This window comes from Microcaecilia unicolor, chromosome 11 (assembly GCF_901765095.1).
Source record: "Microcaecilia unicolor chromosome 11, aMicUni1.1, whole genome shotgun sequence".
Classification (NCBI taxonomy): Eukaryota; Metazoa; Chordata; class Amphibia; order Gymnophiona; family Siphonopidae; genus Microcaecilia; species Microcaecilia unicolor.
The window spans coordinates 192,275,269-192,293,876 of NC_044041.1; the positions used below are offsets into that span (position 1 = coordinate 192,275,269).

Below are 18,608 nucleotides of genomic sequence, written 5' to 3' on the forward strand. Positions count from 1 at the left end.
TAGTGGTTAGAGCACCGGTCTTGCAATCCAGAGGTGGCCAGTTCAAATCCCACTGCTGCTCCCTGTGATCTTGGGCAAGTCACTTAACCCTCCATTGCCTCAGGTACAAACTTAGATTGTGAGCCCTCCTGGGACAGAGAAATATCCAGAGTACCTGAATGTAACTCACCTTGAGCTACTACTGAAAAAGGTGGTGAGCAAAATCTAAATAAATAAATAAATAAACTATAAATAAGTAGACAGGAAGCCTGTGTTTCCTTTACAACCACTAGTGTCAGCAAGCTGGGAAAACCAGAAATCTTGAGATTCTGCTTCCCCACTACCCCCAATAACTGCAAGCCCCAACTAAAAATGTTGCAGGGTCTGCTGTATAGCTTCAGTAGCATAATTGCAAGTTTTTGTGCTGCTTCACAGTATCTGGCAGTGGAGGGATTTTGTGTTGCTGTTATTGAGGTGACACTAGAATTTCAATATATATTTGTTTTGTTGTATGGCGAGTGAGAAATCTGGCACTGATGTGTTACATACAGCTTTTTGATACAAGATGAGTACATAAGTAGAGATAAGCAAGTCTAATATAATAATTTGCTACTTGAACGTTCGAATGTGTCTCACTGGGATCGTAACCACCTGCTGACATCACTGGCCAGCACTAGAACCCTGCTTGCCTGACGTCAGGACTCATGAGGTGGTTACGATCCCAGTGAGAGAGCGGGAATGCGCGCGACCGACAAAAAGAACAGCGGACAGTTGAAGAACAGCGGGAGCGGGCAGAGACGTCCCTACGTGCACGTCACCCCCCCCCCTCCAAAATCGCCAACCCCCCTCTTACCGGGGTCCCAACGGCAGCAGTGAAGAGCGAGAAGCTCGGCGAGTCTGCTGCCTTCCCTTCTCTTCACTCTGAGCTCCGATTCTGGTCCTGTCCTTGTGGAAACAGGAAATGAGGGCGGGACCAGAGTCAGAGCGAAGAGAAGGAAGGCAGCAGACTCGCCGAGCCTGCTTGCTCTTCAATGCTGCCGCCGGGACCCGGTAAGAGGGGGGAGGGGAGGGTGCAGAGGGGGTTGGCGATTTTGGAGGGGGGGGCGACGTGCACGTAGGGGGATGGGCGGGGCCAGTGTAGGGGAGGGCCTTGGGTGGAGGCATCGCAAGGACGGGTCTGTGGGACTGAGGGGTGTGGCGATTTTGGAGGTGGGGCGGGGGGGGTCTGAATCGGAGGACGGACAGAGAGAGGAGAGAGAGTGGCTGGGAACTCAGAGGAGAGGGGGGGGGGCCTGGAACTCGGAGGGGGGAATGCACCACCTGTAGAAAAAAAAAAAAAAAAAGAAAACAGCACCCCCAATCAGCCTGTAGAGAACACCTGGAACTTATGGACAAAGTGGCGCGTTTGCAGGGGAGTGGGAGAGGGAGGTAGGACGGCCTGGAAAGAAATCGGGAGAGGAGGAAAGGGGCTGTGGGACTTGGAGGGGACAAAGGAGGGGGGGATAACCCTTGCTGGTGCCCGTTTCATTTCATACAGAAAGGGGCCTTTTTTACTAGTTCATACTAACTTACAGTTAAACGACATATTTAGACATGCTTGTTCAGCTGTGAATTTTAGCTGTTCAGTGCGTCACATATATGAACATGTCATGTCTCGTGTGTCACAACTGGTTAAAATGGCAGCAACATGCATCACTTCCCACAACACAACAGATGACGGGGGGGGGGGGGGGGGGGGGGGGGGGAATTCCACACACATGACCATCTCAAGTGGCACATCCAGTCTGCGCAGAAGAACAAAAGCACAGAATTAAGTTTAACCAAACACTTTTTTTCACGGGAATGAATTTAAAATGCATTCTGGACCAGCTTCCAGGAGCCAAGGCTAACCCATCACAGTTCTGTTTTGAAGGGAACGGACGAGTGGGCATTGCCTGAATATTCATGGTAAGTCACAAAAATGCTACATCTTTCAGCAGTAGATCAAGACACGTCTTCAAAGAGCTCAGAACCCAAGTGTGACAGAGCGGTTTAAGCAATCCGGTTAGTGGTGAAAACAGGTTCCCTACGGACATTACTTAGGCCACTGCAAGGGTTTGTACTAAAAGCTGCTATTAAAAGAAAATTTATTCAATTTCATTGAATGCGGTGAAGGTCTGGAAGACGAGATGAAGTATCTAACACTGTGGGCCTTGCTGGTTTCTATCAAATACATGTATGAATGTAGCACAAATGCAAAAGATCAGTCATAAACCAACCCAAGAGGCATCAGTACATAGAATTTCCCTCAGGGCCAGAGGCTGTTTCTACCTTCCAGTCCAGCTGCAATGGGTATAAAAGGAAACTAGTTCAAAGAACGTTATTAGACTGGTGACATGGCAGAAAACTGTCATTGTTCGTCTATTAATTTCAGGACCTCCTGCCCAAGACAGAGGCACTTGAGGCCAAAGCAATTTGCTAACCTACACAGACCAAGGTCAGAGGAAATAAAACACAACTTGGTGGAGAAAAGTCAGCAAATACAGCAAAAGGAAGGAAGAGCCTAGAGAGACTGCACGCCAACAGTGATGGAGAGCTGCATCCATCCACCCACACAAGACGTGCAAGAGCTGTGCAAGTCACCAGGCCTGCAGTGCCTCGTTCTGATAAGAATGCACAGACAGCCAAACAAGGACCAGAGCAAGCTCTCCGACACCCTGCAAAATGTCCACATATGTACAGGAAAGGGGTATCATAGCCAAATGGTGTTGGTCCATTTGTTCTGACCGTGATTGAAATGGATTCCAAAGCAGCTGCGTAGTATACTGCTCTGCCATTGAGCATGACGTCAGACTCACAGAAACAGAAGCCTGCGCGGCCGCGTTGCTGATCTGCAAGGGCAGGCTTCTACATGGAATGTTGCTAGTGGAATAGCAACATTAACATTCCATGTAGAATCTCAATAGTAGCAACAGAATCTCAATAGTAGCAACATTCCATCTAGAATCTCCAATAGTAGCAACATTCCATCTAGAATCTTCAATAGTGGCAACATTCCATGTAGAATCTCAAAGCAGTTTAGTATATACAGGTACTTATTTTGTACCAGGGGCAATGGAGGGTTAAGTGACTTGCCCAGAGCCAGAAGGAGCTGCAGTGGGAATCGAACTCAGTTCCCCAGGATCAAAGTCCACTGCACTAACCACCAGGCTACTCCTCCACTCCAAAATTCTAGGTAAAATGCAATATCTCACAGGCTTCAATGAAGTGAGAGGTGGTGGCATTTCCATAGAAAAAGATAAGCCAGGACAAAGGGGTCACGACAAAGGTGGCAAGAGGAAGGCTTGCAGGGAACAGAGAGACTTCTAAGCAAGTGGTAGAAGCCTGAAATCTCCTACCAGCAAAGGTGGTGGGGGCCAGATACAGAGCGTATTACAAAGGCAAGGGAGGGCAGAACCAAGTGATAGAACAGGTACTGAAGACAAGCAAGGCGCAGTGCCCCCGGGTTCGATTCCCACTTCAGGCACAGGCAGCTCCTTGTGACTCTGGGCAACTCACTTAACCCTCCATTGCCCCATGTAAGCCGCATTGAGCCTGCCATGAGTGGGAAAGCACAGGGTACAAATGTAACAAAAATAAAATAGATGCTATTGGAGATTCTACATGGAATGTTGCTACTATTGGAGATTCTACATGGAATGTTGCTATTCTACTAGCAACATTTCATGTAGAAGGCTGCGCAGGCTTCTGTTTCTGTGAGTCTGACGTCCTGTGCGGCCACATTGGTGATCTGCAAGGGCCGACTTCTACATGGAATGTTGCTAGTGGAATAGCAACATTCCATGTAGAATCTCAAATAGTAGCAACAGTGGAGGAGTGGCCTAGTGGTTAGGGTGGTGGACTTTGGTCCTGAGAAGCTGAGTTCGATTCCCACTTCAGGCACAGGCAGCTCCTTGTGACTCTGGGCAAGTCACTTAACCCTCCATTGCCCCATGTAAGCCGCATTGAGCCTGCCATGAGTGGGAAAGCGCAGGGTACAAATGTAACAAAAATAAAATAGCTACTATTGGAGATTCTACATGGAATGTTGCTACTATTGGAGATTCTACATAGAATGTTGCTACTATTGGAGATTCTACATGGAATGTTGCTATTCCACTAGCAACATTCCATGTAGAAGGCTGCGCAGGCTTCTGTTTCTGTGAGTCTGACTCACAGAAGCAGAAGCCTGCGCGGCCACATTGGTGATCTGCAAGGGCCGACTTCTACATGGAATGTTGCTAGTGGAATAGCAACATTCCATGTAGAATCTCAAATAGTAGCAACAGTGGAGGAGTGGCCTAGTGGTTAGGGTGGTGGACTTTGGTCCTGAGGAACTGAGTTCGATTCCCACTTCAGGCACAGGCAGCTCCTTGTGACTCTGGGCAAGTCACTTAACCCTCCATTGCCCCATGTAAGCCGCATTGAGCCTGCCATGAGTGGGGAAAGCGCGGGGTACAAATGTAACAAAACAAACAAATGCAATAAAAGAAATAAATAAATTTCCCCAAACAATATCCTAGCTAGAGGTCACCCTGCACATGTTCATACTGTATGTGGCCTTCTAAATGCACAGGGTTGTACCAGTACTGCATTTTAGTCAGACTTTATAGGAGGTGGGTCAAAGAGAAAAAAAAAAACATTTAAGAAGTAATGATTTTTACTTGAATGAAGATAAAAAAACCAGAACAAATAAATGATTGTGAGCCCAGAACCACAGAATTCATCGTCTGTAGTGGGTCCTGCAGAAAACTGGATTGAGAGTCAAGCACTTGCCTAGGGTACAGCACACTTAGGAGCAGAATGACTGAACCTGGACTTCCCCGCACTGTAAACAAGAACAGTTTGAAAAGGGAAAATTAGGTACTATATATTTTCATAAGGGAGAGGGAGATAATTTTTCAAAATTGCCTTATCCTAGCTTTGATGTCAGGATACCTTTTATAGAAATTATTTTGCAAGCAAGGATTTGAGACCACACAAAAGTTCCTAATGCCCTACCAGGTACCTGTGACCTAAACTGGCAACTGTTAAGAAGACAGGTTACTGGGCTTGATGGACCTTTGGTCTGACCCAATATGCAATTTCTCATGTTCTTCTCCTGCAGATTTGACTCAACGAGTTTGTGTTCATGCCCTGACAAGTTTTACTTTTGAAGACTACAGCATTTTACAGCACAAAAGAAATTCACTCTGGCCACACAGACAAGGTCTGTTAACTGCTCCTCTGCAAGAACACCGCCTTCCTTCCCAATCCCAGTATCCGTTTCATAAAATGAAGCCTCACTTCTAATCCAACTACCTTACCTTGCTATTCTCACGTTGCTCACACCACAGCCTGTGCTTGTATTTCGCTGGAGTGTTGTAAGAGCAGTTTCGCTGGAGGGGGCGGGGCAGGATCTGTCTGCTTTTCGTTTACACAGGCCGAGGGTACTGGGACATGGGTCACCGCCCCGTGCTGTCAGAACGGGGCGGAGAACACATCTTGCTGCATTCATATTTCAAGAGAAAGAGTCACCCTCCGGAAAAGGTGGAACACTCTGTCATGCGTGTCGGTGGGGGTAAGGGGTGGATTTTTATCTGAAAATTCACAAGAGAACAACCATCTCCACGAAACTGGTGGTGGCGGGGGGGGGGGGGGGGGGGGGGGGGTTAGCAGGGATTTACCGGCTCTTCATCCGGGGAGTCTTACTTCAGGGAAAAGCTTTCCCCCTAAGAAAAAGGATTTTCCCTTGCAGAATCAGGGCTGGAAGAAGCAACTGCCAGGGAGGGAAAAACTGCATATTACTGAAGCCTCAAGTACCTACTAACACTCAGACTTGTGGCACCTGCTATGATTCTGCAGTAACCTCAACCCAATTACTACTACTACTACTTAACATTTATAAAGCGCTACCAGGGTTACGCAGCACTGTACAATTTAACACAGAGGACAGTCCCTGCTCGAAGGAGCTTACAATCTAAAGGAAAAAAGTGCAGTCAATCAAGATTGAGGCAGTCTAGATTTCCTGGATAGAGGTACAATGGTTAGGTGCCGAAAGCGACATTGAAGAGGTGGGCTTTGAGCAAGGATTTGAAGATGGGCAGGGAGGGGGCTTGGCATATGGGCTCAGGGAGTTTATTCCAAGCATAGGGTGAGGCGAGGCAGAAAGGGCGGAGCCTGGAGTTGGCGGTGGTGGAGAAGGGTACTGAGAGGAGGGATTTGTCCTGTGAGCGGAGGTTACGGGTAGGAGCGTAAGGGGAGATGAGGGTAGTGAGGGGCTGCAGATTGAGTGCATTTGTAGGTTAATAAGAGAAGCTAATGCGGTACCTGATCGGAAGCCAGTGAAGTGACTTGAGGAGAGGGGTGATATGAGCATATCGGTCTAGGCGGAAGATAAGACGCGCAGCAGAGTTCTGAACGGTTTGAATTCAGACTATTCAAACATTTCTGCCAAAGCCAAGTGGGTATGTGGGCTGAATGTCCATGCTAAACCACCTCACTCACTCAGCTTTAGAAATGGTTTAAAACAAAAAAAGTGAACGTCCCTCCCCCGCCCTCCTAAAAGGGCACAGGCTGACTCCATGATTCAGAGCAGAAGACTCACATTTGAGTCTTCCATCTGTCAGAGCTGGCAGCGGTTGGCACACTGCTGACATTGTGCCTTTGACCCCCCAACCAAGGTTGGAATGTACGTCTCAGATGCTGCCACTGTGACCCCTGCTGGCCTAGATGTTCTCAGTCTTGCCTAGATATCATCTAAGAAAGAGGGTTTACAAGGAGAAATTAGGCCTTGCCTGATAATTTCTTTCCATTGGCCCTTCCCACTATTCCAGGAGCAAATCACTTAGAAACAGAGGCTGAAAAATGTATCCATCCACCTCCTGGAGATAGAAAAAACGGAGGAGCTGGACTGGATGCCAAGTCTCAGCTCAGTTTCCCACCTGCTGGCTGATGGACACAAGTATCCCACAGGTTCTGGAATAGTGGGAAGCTACGTAATGGAAAGAAAATTTAAAAAGTAGGGAATAGAAATTTCAAAGGACATGAGTTTAACTCATGATGCTAATCAGTGATTCTGTAGCTTTCTAGGTTTTATATTTTGGAATCTGATGAAGCATTTTTGATAAAGCAAGAAATTACTACTACTACTACTACTATTTAGCATTTCTATAGCGCTACAAGGCGTATGCAGCGCTGCACAAACATAGAAGAAAGACAGTCCCTGCTCAAAGAGCTATGTAATAAAAGTGAGCCAAGTATAGGACAATCAAGCCATTGTGACATCACTGATGAGGTTGGCTCTTATTGGTGGACTGAGGCATTATGACATCACAATATCACCTCTGATTACAAGAGACTACTACTACTACTATTTAGCATTTCTATAGCACAAGGCGTACGCAGCGCTGCACAAACATAGAAGAAAGACAGTCCCTGCTCAAAGAGCTTACAATCTAATAGACAAAAAATAAAGCAAACAAATCAATTAATGTGTACAGGAAGGAGGAGAGGAGGGTAGGTGGAGGCGAGTGGTTACGAGTCAAAGCAATGTTAAAGAGGTGGGCTTTCAGTCTAGATTTAAAGGTGGCCAAGGATGGGGCAAGACGTAGGGGCTCAGGAAGTTTATTCCAGGCGTAGGGTGCAGCGAGACAGAAGGCGCGAAGTCTGGAGTTGGCAGTAATGGAGAAGGGAACAGATAAGAAGGATTTATCCATGGAGCCGAGTGCACGGGAAGGGGTGTAGGGAAGGAATAAAGTTTCTTTAAACCCCCCCCCCCCCCCCACAAATATCCAAAAGGCGACTCACCAATATGTTCATCCATGCCACACGTATGTATCTAGAAGAAAGTTTCCTAGAAAGAGGGAGAGAGAAAAGAGATCAATCTTAATTCCGAAGAAGAAATTCCATCAAACTATGCCCTGTAGCAGAACCAAACACAGCTAGTACATCCCACTCAAAACACGATATAAAGCCTCCTGTTTCCCCTATCAAATCCCTTTGCTTGCATTCCCGCCACCAGAGCCTCATTTAAGACAACACTTCCAAAAACACATCTATACCTGAAGTGCCCATCATCAGCCAGGCGCCCCATTAACACCAGCGCAACTCCTACTGGCCAACTCAACAGAAGAGAACCCTTGTTAACCTTGCATTCCGTAGGGTTACAAGGATCCCTCGTCAAAAGGAGCTTTTAATGCTCGGCACAGGCTGGACGTCTGTCCTTCTCTTATTGGTCCTGTCTGTCCTGATTTAGATTGTAAGCTCTTTTGAGCAGGGACTGTCTTTTCTTCATGTTCAATTGTGAAGCGCTGCGTACGACTGGTAGCGCTATAGAAATGATTTCTAGTAGTAGTAATGAGAGACTTCGTACTGGTGGGATTTAAGCCTGCACATGGCCAGGCTGCATTGTGTAACTTAAGTTTCCCTCTGCAATAATTGGTTTTGTGCTGAAGCTTCACACAGATATATATATAACTTTCTTTTGGATTTAGCTGCCTTTTCAACAGAAGTTCAAGGAGGATTACAGGCACCTGCAGTAGGCATCTGTCCTCAGATGACTCACAGGTTAACTAGGAGTTACTAGCATGAGCTACTGCATTTCATAAAACCAGGACCTGCAGCAAACAATGGCATTAGCATATGTTAGTACAGCTCAGCCCTGTTATAACGAGGTGCTTGTGGTCCAAGCAATCACATTGGGGATACAAGATCGGGAGGCGGAGCTGGTGGTTGGGAGGCGGGGATAGTGCTGGGCAAGACTTATACGGTCTGTGCCAGAGCCGGTGGTGGGAGGCGGGGGCTGGTGGTTGGGAGGCGGGGAATAGTGCCTGGGCAGACTTATACGGTCGGTGCGAGAGCTGGTGGTGGGAGGCGGGGCTGGTGGTTGGGAGGCGGGGATAGTGCTGGCTCGCTTATTAACTGCCCTTCCAGCCTTCCCGCACAACCGCCGCTCGCTTTCATAGACTATCCGAGTCCAACATTTCGCCTCCGTCTCTCCGTGAGTCTTCCCACTGCCCTTCCCCGATCAGGTCGTTCACTCCTGGGACCCGCTTTCAATCGCCATCATTTTGTCACAGATGCTCTCTCTCACACACACACACACACACAGACTCTCTCTCTCAGAAAGACTCTCGCTCTCTCTCTCAGACACACCCTCTCTCTCGCTGTCTGACGCTCTCTCTCTCTCTCTCTCAAACAGACGCTCTCCCTCTCTCTCTGACAGACGCTCTCCCTCTCTCTCTCTCTCTCTCTCTGACAGACGCTTGCTCTATCACACACACAGACTCTCTCTCAGAAAGATGCTCTCTCTTGCACAGATGCTCTATGACAGACGCTCTCTCAGAAAGATTCTCTCTCTCTCTCACAGATGATCTCTCTCTCAGACGCTCTCTCTCTCACACACAGACACTCTATGACAGACGCTCTCTCTCTCAGAATGATTCTCTCTCTCTCAGACAGACGCTCTCTCAGACACAGACGCTCTCTCTCTCTCAGACAGATGCTCTCTCTCTCAGACAGACGCTCTCTCTCTCTCTCTTTGAACAATAAGTGATATTGGAAATAATATAAGTCAAACAATAACAAGGTTCAAATTCTGAAGGACCTAATGCTGTTTACACAAAGAACATAGTATATAAACTTGTACTATACACATCAACTGACATTACGTTCATCAATTTTTAAATTACATTTCACAAATAAAAAATCTTGCCCGTTTGCTATTTCATTACATACAACAGAAATTGTGCCAGTTGTAACGGGCTTTACGGCTTGTATTTTACATAAACCATGTGTCAATCTTTTATCGTAAAGGGAAAACATAATGCACTATATTTGTTCAAACAAATGAATTATGCCTCATCTAAGCATAAATGTAACTTAACATTTCTTGTTTAAAAAACATATCGAGGGGTTGACTGTTTCATTGCATCTCTTTTCTTCTTTTTTTTTTTGTTCCAATATTTTTATTGTGTTTTGTAGTCAATAACAAATGGCTAAAATAAAAGCAAATAACCAGCATAACAGATTAACAATAACAAAGCATCAGCATACATGTTCAGACTAAGATTATACAAGAATTATTGCTATAACAAGTCATGATCATACATAAATTCAACTCTAAGAGAGGTTATTATGTAGTTGATCTAGTAAAGAAGTCCATATTTTATTGTATTTAACAAGTGAGTTATGTTTTTCACCCGCAGCATATTCATATTTAGCTAATATACACACAGAATTCCACCAAGTTAAATACGTTACTTTGGTAAGGTCTTTCCAACAAAAGAAAAGGGTTCTTAAGGCTTGATGTAACATTATGTCTAATAATTGTGCTTGATATTTGTCTAGTGGTGATTGTATCATTAGGGATCCAAATATGACTATGTTATATGTTAAAACATCTTGAATATTCAAGGTAGATGATACTTGTGTTCCATACAGAGTTCCAATAATCTTGAACAAATGAACAAGAATAAATAATATGTTTGAGATTTCCAACATCCCTTTCGATTTCAATCAAACGTTTTAATTGTAAATCTGAAAGATAATCTACCTTTTCTGTTTCAAGAAATTTCTCCTCCTCCTTTTTTCCGTCCACAAACTGCTGACTCGTTAACTGCACTTGGGTCTGCTGGACTCCAGATCTGATTCTACAGAGCGCAGCAATTTTTTCTTCTAAACTATACTTTTTACGTTTATTTGAGGTTTCAGACATTCCTTTGAGCCGAGGAGGTATGATTCGGCGTGTTCCGCTCTGAGTGGTGACGGCTTCAGCATTATCATATCGTGCTGTTTCCCGTTAATAAAAATCGGGAGACACGCTTGAATCGCATTATAAGCAGATTCACGTTATAATGGGATTGAGCTGTAACTAGCTCTAGTTTTGTACCTGAGCCAAACGAGGGTTAAGCGACTTGCCCAAGATCACAAGGAGCAAGTAACCATTTGAACTTGCTGATGTGCAAAAGCTCAAGTTAGAGCCATGCATTGGTGGATGGGCACTTAGCTTCTAACACAAATGTTAACGCCAAAGTTTTGCTCGCTGATGTAGCAAGCTAATCGAATCGTATGCAAATTTGATGCTCACAGTATTGTGAACGAGTCCAAGAAAAAAATCTAATCTGCGCATGTGCTGGAATGTTATTTACGCACAAGAAATCAGCATCACAAACCTTTGTGCATGAAATTGTTGCGATGCTATTTATGTGCAGAACGTTCCAGCGCATGCACAGATGCAATTTTTTTTTCTGCTCAGACCCATGCGCAGAACTGTCTTAAAGTTGTGGGTGCCACCACGCTCACAGCAAAAGCATTAAACGCACAGATGCAGCTGCAGAAGAAACAAGCAACCCCTCTGTATCTCCTCAGGCCTGGCGTTCAAGTTCCTGCATTGTACTACCTTCTGCACAGTTCTCTGGGTTGTGGCAGAGAGGGTGGTGACGCTTGGAATGCCCTCCCGCGGGAGGTGGTGGAGATGAAAACGGTAACGGAATTCAAACATGCGTGGGATATGCATAAAGGAATCCTGTGCAGAAGGAATGGATCCTCAGAAGCTTAGCCGAAATTGGGTGGCGGAGCAGGTGGGGGGAAGAGGGGTTGGTGGTTGGGAGGCGAGGATAGCGGAGGGCAGACTTATACGGTCTGTGCCAGAGCCGGTGATGGGAGGCGGAACTGGTGGTTGGGAGGCGGGAAATACTGCTGGGCAGACTTGTACGGTCTGTGCCCTGAATAAGGTAAGGTATACACATATGAGTTTGTCTTGTTGGGCAGACTGGATGGACCGTGCAGCTCTTTTTCATTTATACTACTAACAGTGCGAGCAGCGCTCATGACGAATTTTTTCAGAACAGTCTTTTTCAAGACTACCACGTCATTTTTTGAAGAATTAACCTTATCATTCTATAGCAACTCTCCGTGTAAGAGACTGCTGTAAGATTTCCAGAGCATTTTCACCGTCATCACTCTGCAGCACTCTGCACAGCAGACTCCTGATGCAGGCTTGACGGCCGAAACACGACGTGTCGAGTCTTCAAATATCTAATAAAGTTTTTTTAAGAACGTCTTCCAGCGTCTGGTTTCCTTGGTCGTACTCCCACTTTTTGCACATCAGGACAGTTAATGGCCTCATTACCATTCATTTTAAATATGCTGTGCACTGGTGTCTTAACGCGAGATTTTGTGCAAGGTTAGCTTCTGTGCAAAATCCTTTTCTGTAACGTGCGCTCAGAAAACAGACGTAAACGGTTAGCAGGACATTTGCACAGTCTGCCCTAGCTTTCTGCATTGGCCCCTTGGTTTTCAGCCTCCTGCTCTACCCACTGGGCTACTCACCCTTTCCAAGGACAGAGGTGGAGGCCACCAGAAAGTCGGAAATTGTTCAGTTAACGCCCACCACCAACAGTAGCTTCCAGGTCTAGAAATACAAATCTACCTACGCCTCCAACTTCTCCTTCATAGGTGCACAACTATGGAATGCTTTACCCAAATCCTTAAAATCAACTGAGAACTACTTAAATTTCAGAAAATTACTGAAGACCCTCCTGTTCAAGAAGGCTTACTTCCCAGACTCAACCTAATCTTACTTCTTCCTGAATTCAGCAATATTCATGGACCCTATTACCTTGTTATTTCCCTTGTTATTCTTTGTTGTTTATATACATAGTAACACAGTAGATGACGGCAGAAAATGACCTGCACGGTCCATCCAGTCTGCCCAACAAGATAAACTCATATGTGCTACTTTTTGTGTATACGGAAGTCCGTTATTTCGTAGATCGATTCAAGGCGCATTGCCACGCAACTTAAAAATGATCTAGGAAATAACGGACTTCCGCAAACTACTGAAGACCCATCTCTTTAATATGGCATATCACAAAAATCAACCAATGTGAATATACAAAACTCCCCCACATAAATTCTGAACTGTTTATCAATATCTGTTGTTATATTACTACCATGTCTTTCACTATCATGTTACCAAAATCCTGCTGTAACACTATCTGTTTTCCTAATATACTTCCATTACTCACCATGTATTGTAAGCCACATTGAGCCTGCAAAGAGGTGGGAAAATGTGGGATACAAATGCAATAAATAAATAAATACCCTGCCTTGATTTGTACCTGTCCTCTTCAGGGCACAGACCGTATAAGTCTGCCCAGCACTATCCCTGCCTCCCAACCACCAGCCCTGCCTCCCACCGCCGGCTCTGGCACAGACCGTATAAGTCTGCCCAGCACTATCCCCGTCTCCCACCACCAGCCCTGCCTCCCACCGCCGGCTCTGGCACAGACCGTATAAGTCTGCCCAGCACTATCCCCGCCTCCCAACCACCAGCCCCGCCTCCCATCACTGGCTCTGTCACAGACCTTATAAGTCTGCCCAGCACTATCCCTGACTCCCAACCACCAGCCCCGCCTCCCACCACCGGCTCTGGCACAGACCGTATAAGTCTGCCCAGCATTATCCCCGCCTCCCAACCACCAGCCCCGGCACAGACTGTATAAGTCTGCCCAGCACTATCCCCGCCTCCCAACCACCAGCCCCGCCTCCCACCACCGGCTCTGCCACCCAATCTCGGGTACATATATGCCTATTATCCTATCATTACTTTGTTTAGTTGTGCTTTTCTGAACTGTAGCCTACCCTACGGTTCTGTATAAGCCACACTGAGCCTACAACTAGTGGGAAAATGTGGGGTATAAATGTATTAAATAAATAAATAAATAAAATATTGCTGCACGTCAGCAAATGCCCAATTAACCAGTTTAGCTCATTCTTCATTTGATGATTATTTGCTTCGATTTCAGAGGATCCCAATGCAAAGCACATATTTTAAACATGACAGTACAATTAAATTTGCAATAAGAAAAAAAAAATCTGTTTAATGTATCTGCACCACATCGTGCATTTTTGCTGTGTATGTATATATGAGTAATAATTGTCCTTTAGTACCCCACACTCAGATGAACAGGCCACAGAAAACTTGTCAGCAAAAGAGTGGAAGAGTGGCCTAGTGGTTAGGGTGGTGGACTTTGGTCCTGAGGAACTGAGTTCGATTCCCGGCACAGGCAGCTCCTTGTGACTCTGGGCAAGTCACTTAACCCTTCATTGCCCCATGTAAGCCGCATTGAGCCTGCCATGAGTGGGAAAGCGCAGGGTACAAATGTAACAAAAATAAAATAGATACTATTGGAGATTCTACATGGAATGTTGCTACTATTGGAGATTCTACATGGAATGTTGCTATTCCACTAGCAACATTCCATGTAGAAGGCTGCGCAGGCTTCTGCTTCTGTGAGTCTGACGTCCTGCACGTATGTGCAGGACGTCAGACTCACAGAAGCAGAAGCCTGCGCGGCCACATTGGTGATCTGCAAGGGCCGACTTCTAGTGGAATAGCAACATTCCATGTAGAATCTCAAATAGTAGCAACAGTGGAGGAGTGGCCTAGTGGTTAGGGTGGTGGACTTTGGTCCTGAGGAACTGAGTTCGATTCCCGGCACAGGCAGCTCCTTGTGACTCTGGGCAAGTCACTTAACCCTTCATTGCCCCATGTAAGCCGCATTGAGCCTGCCATGAGTGGGAAAGCGCGGGGTACAAATGTAAAAAAAAAAAAAAAGGAAAAAAAAAACACAACCAGCACCGCTTCCTCCTTCTCACGGTATTATGTAGGTTTCTCCCCAAAACATCAGTACAAAATATTGTCAAAATAAAGTTTCTGCTCCCCTCAGCCTGACAACTAAACCAGTGCCAATGGTTCTGTTACAGCTTCCGGTGAAAGTTGTGTACACACACACAAGGACAGGACAGGCTTTACAGAACAGTACACAAGGAATGGAGGTTTGTCCTTCCACCCCTAACCCCACCAAAGCAACAGAAAACGCAGTTATAGATGATCGTCTCCAGCCTCTCCCCCCTTCCCACCCCCAAACCTTACTTTTACAGGCAACAGGACAAGCAAGAGGTCCCCCCTCCCTTTCAGAGGACAAATCAGGAAGTGAATTCACACATTCCGCAAAACCAGTGATCCCTCAACTCGCCTTTTCCTAAAAGCTCTTACTGTAGACAGCACCCACACCGCCGGATTCACAATATCACAGGCGACAGAAAATCTTTTCTCAATTCACCGCCAGTCACCTCTGCTATCTAGATCTAATACGCACCACTGTACTCTGAAAGGCAACACAACACTATTTTAATAGCTCACCACATTCCTGTAGGCCACAGACTGAGACCAGAGCAAGGTAAGAGACAGGAGTGACCGTCAGCGTTCCACAGGATCCAGACCTAATATCATCGTTACAAAATGGGGGGGGGGGGGGATAATTCTTTCCTTTTAAAGTGGAGTTCACAGCAAGAACCGAGACACAGCTAGGTCGTGACCGTGAACGTGGCAGGATTGCTGGGGAATCTGGTTCAGCCAGTCCAGACAGGTAACGCCGCCTCAGCCTCCCAGAGCAAAGCAACTTATCCTCTCCGTGTAGAAAATACACCTCTGCAGTTTGTTCCCTTGTCAACGTAACACAAAAGACAGGTCTTAGAATACAAGCCTTCTATCCGTGCTAGGCTTCAATCGCAATACTGAATCCCGGGAGCTATCACTACAGGTCAGGAACAAGGTGGTTTGGGAGTAGCAGGGAAGGAAGGAACAGTATTCCGATGGGGGGGGGGGGGGGGGAGAAGGGTAAAAGTGCTGCTACAGAAGTACCAGAAATCCACAGGATGCTCCAGGGAAGGAAAGAGCTGCAGAAACAGGGTTTGTCTTACTTATATTTATAAAGCATACTTATGGCATCCCTCCTCCATAAAATGATCATAGTGTAGTACAGAAACTACAAAAAACTCACACACACATTACCTAAGTTAAGGCCATATTTACTAAAACATGACATGCTAACACACATTATATACTGACCTTATTCATTCTTGTAAGGCCTATGTACTGCCACGTGATGTTGTCTATTAAGAACTAGGCTCATGCGTGTGTTTTTCACTAACAAAAAAGTGCACAGTACTCCCACTTATCATTGGCAGCAACCTCTCCTCAAGTCACTTCACTGGCTCCATATCCGTTTCTGCATACAGTTCAAACTCCTCTTATTGACCTATAAGTGCATTCACTCTGCAGCTCCTCAGTACCTCTCCACTCTCATCTCTCCTTACATTCCTTCCCGGGAACTCCGTTCACTGGGTAAATCTCTCTTATCTGCACCCTTCTCCTCCACCGCTAACTCCAGACTCCGTTCCTTTTATCTTGCTGCACCATATGCCTGGAATAGACTTACTGAGCCGGTACGTCAAGCTCCATCTCTGGCCGTCTTCAAATCTAAGCTAAAAGCCCACCTTTTCGATGCTGCTTTTAACTCCTAACCCTTATTCACTTGTTCAGAACCCTTATTTTATCATCCTTACTTTAATATTCCCTTATCTCTTGTTTGTCCTGTTTGTCTGTCCTAATTAGATTGTAAGCTCTGTCGAGAAGGGACTGTCTCTTCATGTTCAAGTGTACAGCGCTGCTTAGGTCTAGCAGCACTATAGAAATGATTAGTAGTAGTAGTCTTTGGGATTCCGGAATCTTGCTGCTCTTTGGGGTTCCGGAATCTTGCTGCTCTTTGGGGTTCCGCACGGAATCTTGCTACTCTTTGGGATTCCGGAATCTTGCTGCTCTTTGGGGTTCCGCACGGAATCTTGCTACTCTTTGGGATTTCGGAATCTTGTTACTCTTTGGGGTTCTGCACAGAATCTTGCTACTCTTTGGGATTCCGGAATCTTGCAGCTCTTTGGGGTTCCGCACGGAATCTTGCTACTCTTTGGGATTCCGGAATCTTGCTGCTCTTTGGGGTTCCGCACGGAATCTTGCTACTCTTTGGGATTTCGGAATCTTGCTACTCTTTGTCCTTATTCCTTATTTGTCCTGTTTGTCTGTCCTAATTAGATTGTAAGCTCTGTCGAGCAGGGACTGTCTCTTCATGTTCAAGTGTACAGCGCTGCATACGTCTAGTAGCGCTACAGAAATAAGTAGTAGTAGTAGTAGATGTAATAGTTTACTTACTAAGTGCACGTTATGCAGAGTAAGCAATGGTGGGGGAGGGGAGTGGAAGAAATAGTATGTGCTAGGTTTTGCGCATAGTTAGCTCAGCTTCAGCACGCAAATTTGTGGCTGCCCTATGCAAATATGTTTTATGCATGACCTAACAATACACATCAGCACATATCTGGGAACACACGGCAAAGCAGAGTAACTTTGGGTCTCTGGGGTATTTACAGACTTAGCACTTCAATTACCCAAATTACAATGGCGCACTAAAGACAAGGTCTGTATCTTTGTAAAGGCCCAAAATACACATTCCTGGTCTGCAGACCGTTGCCCACATATCTGAATTTCTATTATGCATTTTGTGATCTATGTTAAAAAATAAAAAGACGCTGAACATATGACTTGGCCAGTTAAATCCTCTCGCCACCCCTGACAAACTCCATCCTCAAAGTCACCCACTCTTTTGGAGCAGTTAAAATTTAGTCACTGAGCGGGAATATTAACAGGCAACTAATTAATTATCAATACAAAAAAAGAAGCACAAGTCGACCTCCAGAAACAGGACAATGAAGAGTTCTTTATTGAAAAGACCCGACACGGGCCATGTTTCGGCAACCAAGCGCCTGCATCAGGGGTCACTAAAATTGCAGAACTCTTAAAAATGATAATAATAAAAGAGTCTTCTGTATGTTCCACTAGAAATCAAACAAATAAACATGGAAAAGAAAATAAGATGATACCTTTTTTATTGGACATAACTTAATACATTTCTTGATTAGCTTTCGAAGGTTGCCCTTCTTCCTCAGATCGGAAAATAAGCAAATGTGCTAGCTGACAGTGTATATAAGTGAAACATTCAAGCATTACTATGACAGTAAAATAGATACTATTGGAGATTCTACATGGAATGTTGCTACTATTGGAGATTCTACATGGAATGTTGCTATTCCACTAGCAACATTCCATGTAGAAGGCTGCGCAGGCTTCTGTTTCTGTGAGTCTGACGTCCTGCAAGTACGTGCAGGACATCAGACTCACAGAAGCAGAAGCCTGCGCGGCCACATTGGTGATCTACAAGGGCCGACTTCTACATGGAATGTTGCTAGTGGAATAGCAACATTCCATGTAGAATCTATAGAAATCAAACAAAATAAAACATGGAAAAGAAAATAAGATACCTTTTTTATTGGACATAACTTAATACATTTCTTGATTAGCTTTCGAAGGTTGCCATTCTTCCTCAGATCGGAAATAAGCAAATGTGGTAGCAGATACACCTCTACTCAGGAAATCTAGACTACCCAACTTGACATTTCGTCCGTTAGATTGTAAGCTCTTCTGAGCAGGGACCGTCCTTAGTTATTAATTTGTATAGCACTGCGTAACCCTAGTAGCACTCTAGAAATGTTAAGTAGTAGTATATGAGAGAAACATCAAAGCATTACTTTGACAGTCTGACAGAGTGGGAGGGTGGGGGTACGCATGGGGACATCAAAGCATTTCATTGATATTCTAACAGAATGGGTGTTGGTAGGTGAGAGGAGGGTAATAAACAGAGAAATAAACAGAGAAATACAGCTTTATGTTTTAT

General features: G+C 45.4%; 1 protein-coding gene across 6 annotated transcripts in view; it reads right to left on the reverse strand.

Moving 5' to 3' along the window:
• Window positions 1-18,608, reverse strand: part of PHACTR4 (phosphatase and actin regulator 4) — a 149,493-nt gene that overhangs the window by 75,974 nt on the left and 54,911 nt on the right. For 4 of the 6 annotated variants that reach the window (XM_030217618.1, XM_030217611.1, XM_030217614.1 and 1 more), the window contains exon 2: window positions 7,786-7,831. In XM_030217618.1, the coding sequence (XP_030073478.1) occupies window positions 7,786-7,801 (16 nt within the window). In that variant the 5' untranslated portion in view covers window positions 7,802-7,831. Of the gene's footprint in view, window positions 1-5,303; window positions 5,328-7,785; window positions 7,832-15,187; window positions 15,552-18,608 lie in introns of those variants that run through there. The other 2 variants (XM_030217612.1, XM_030217617.1) reach the window with 2 other exon arrangements.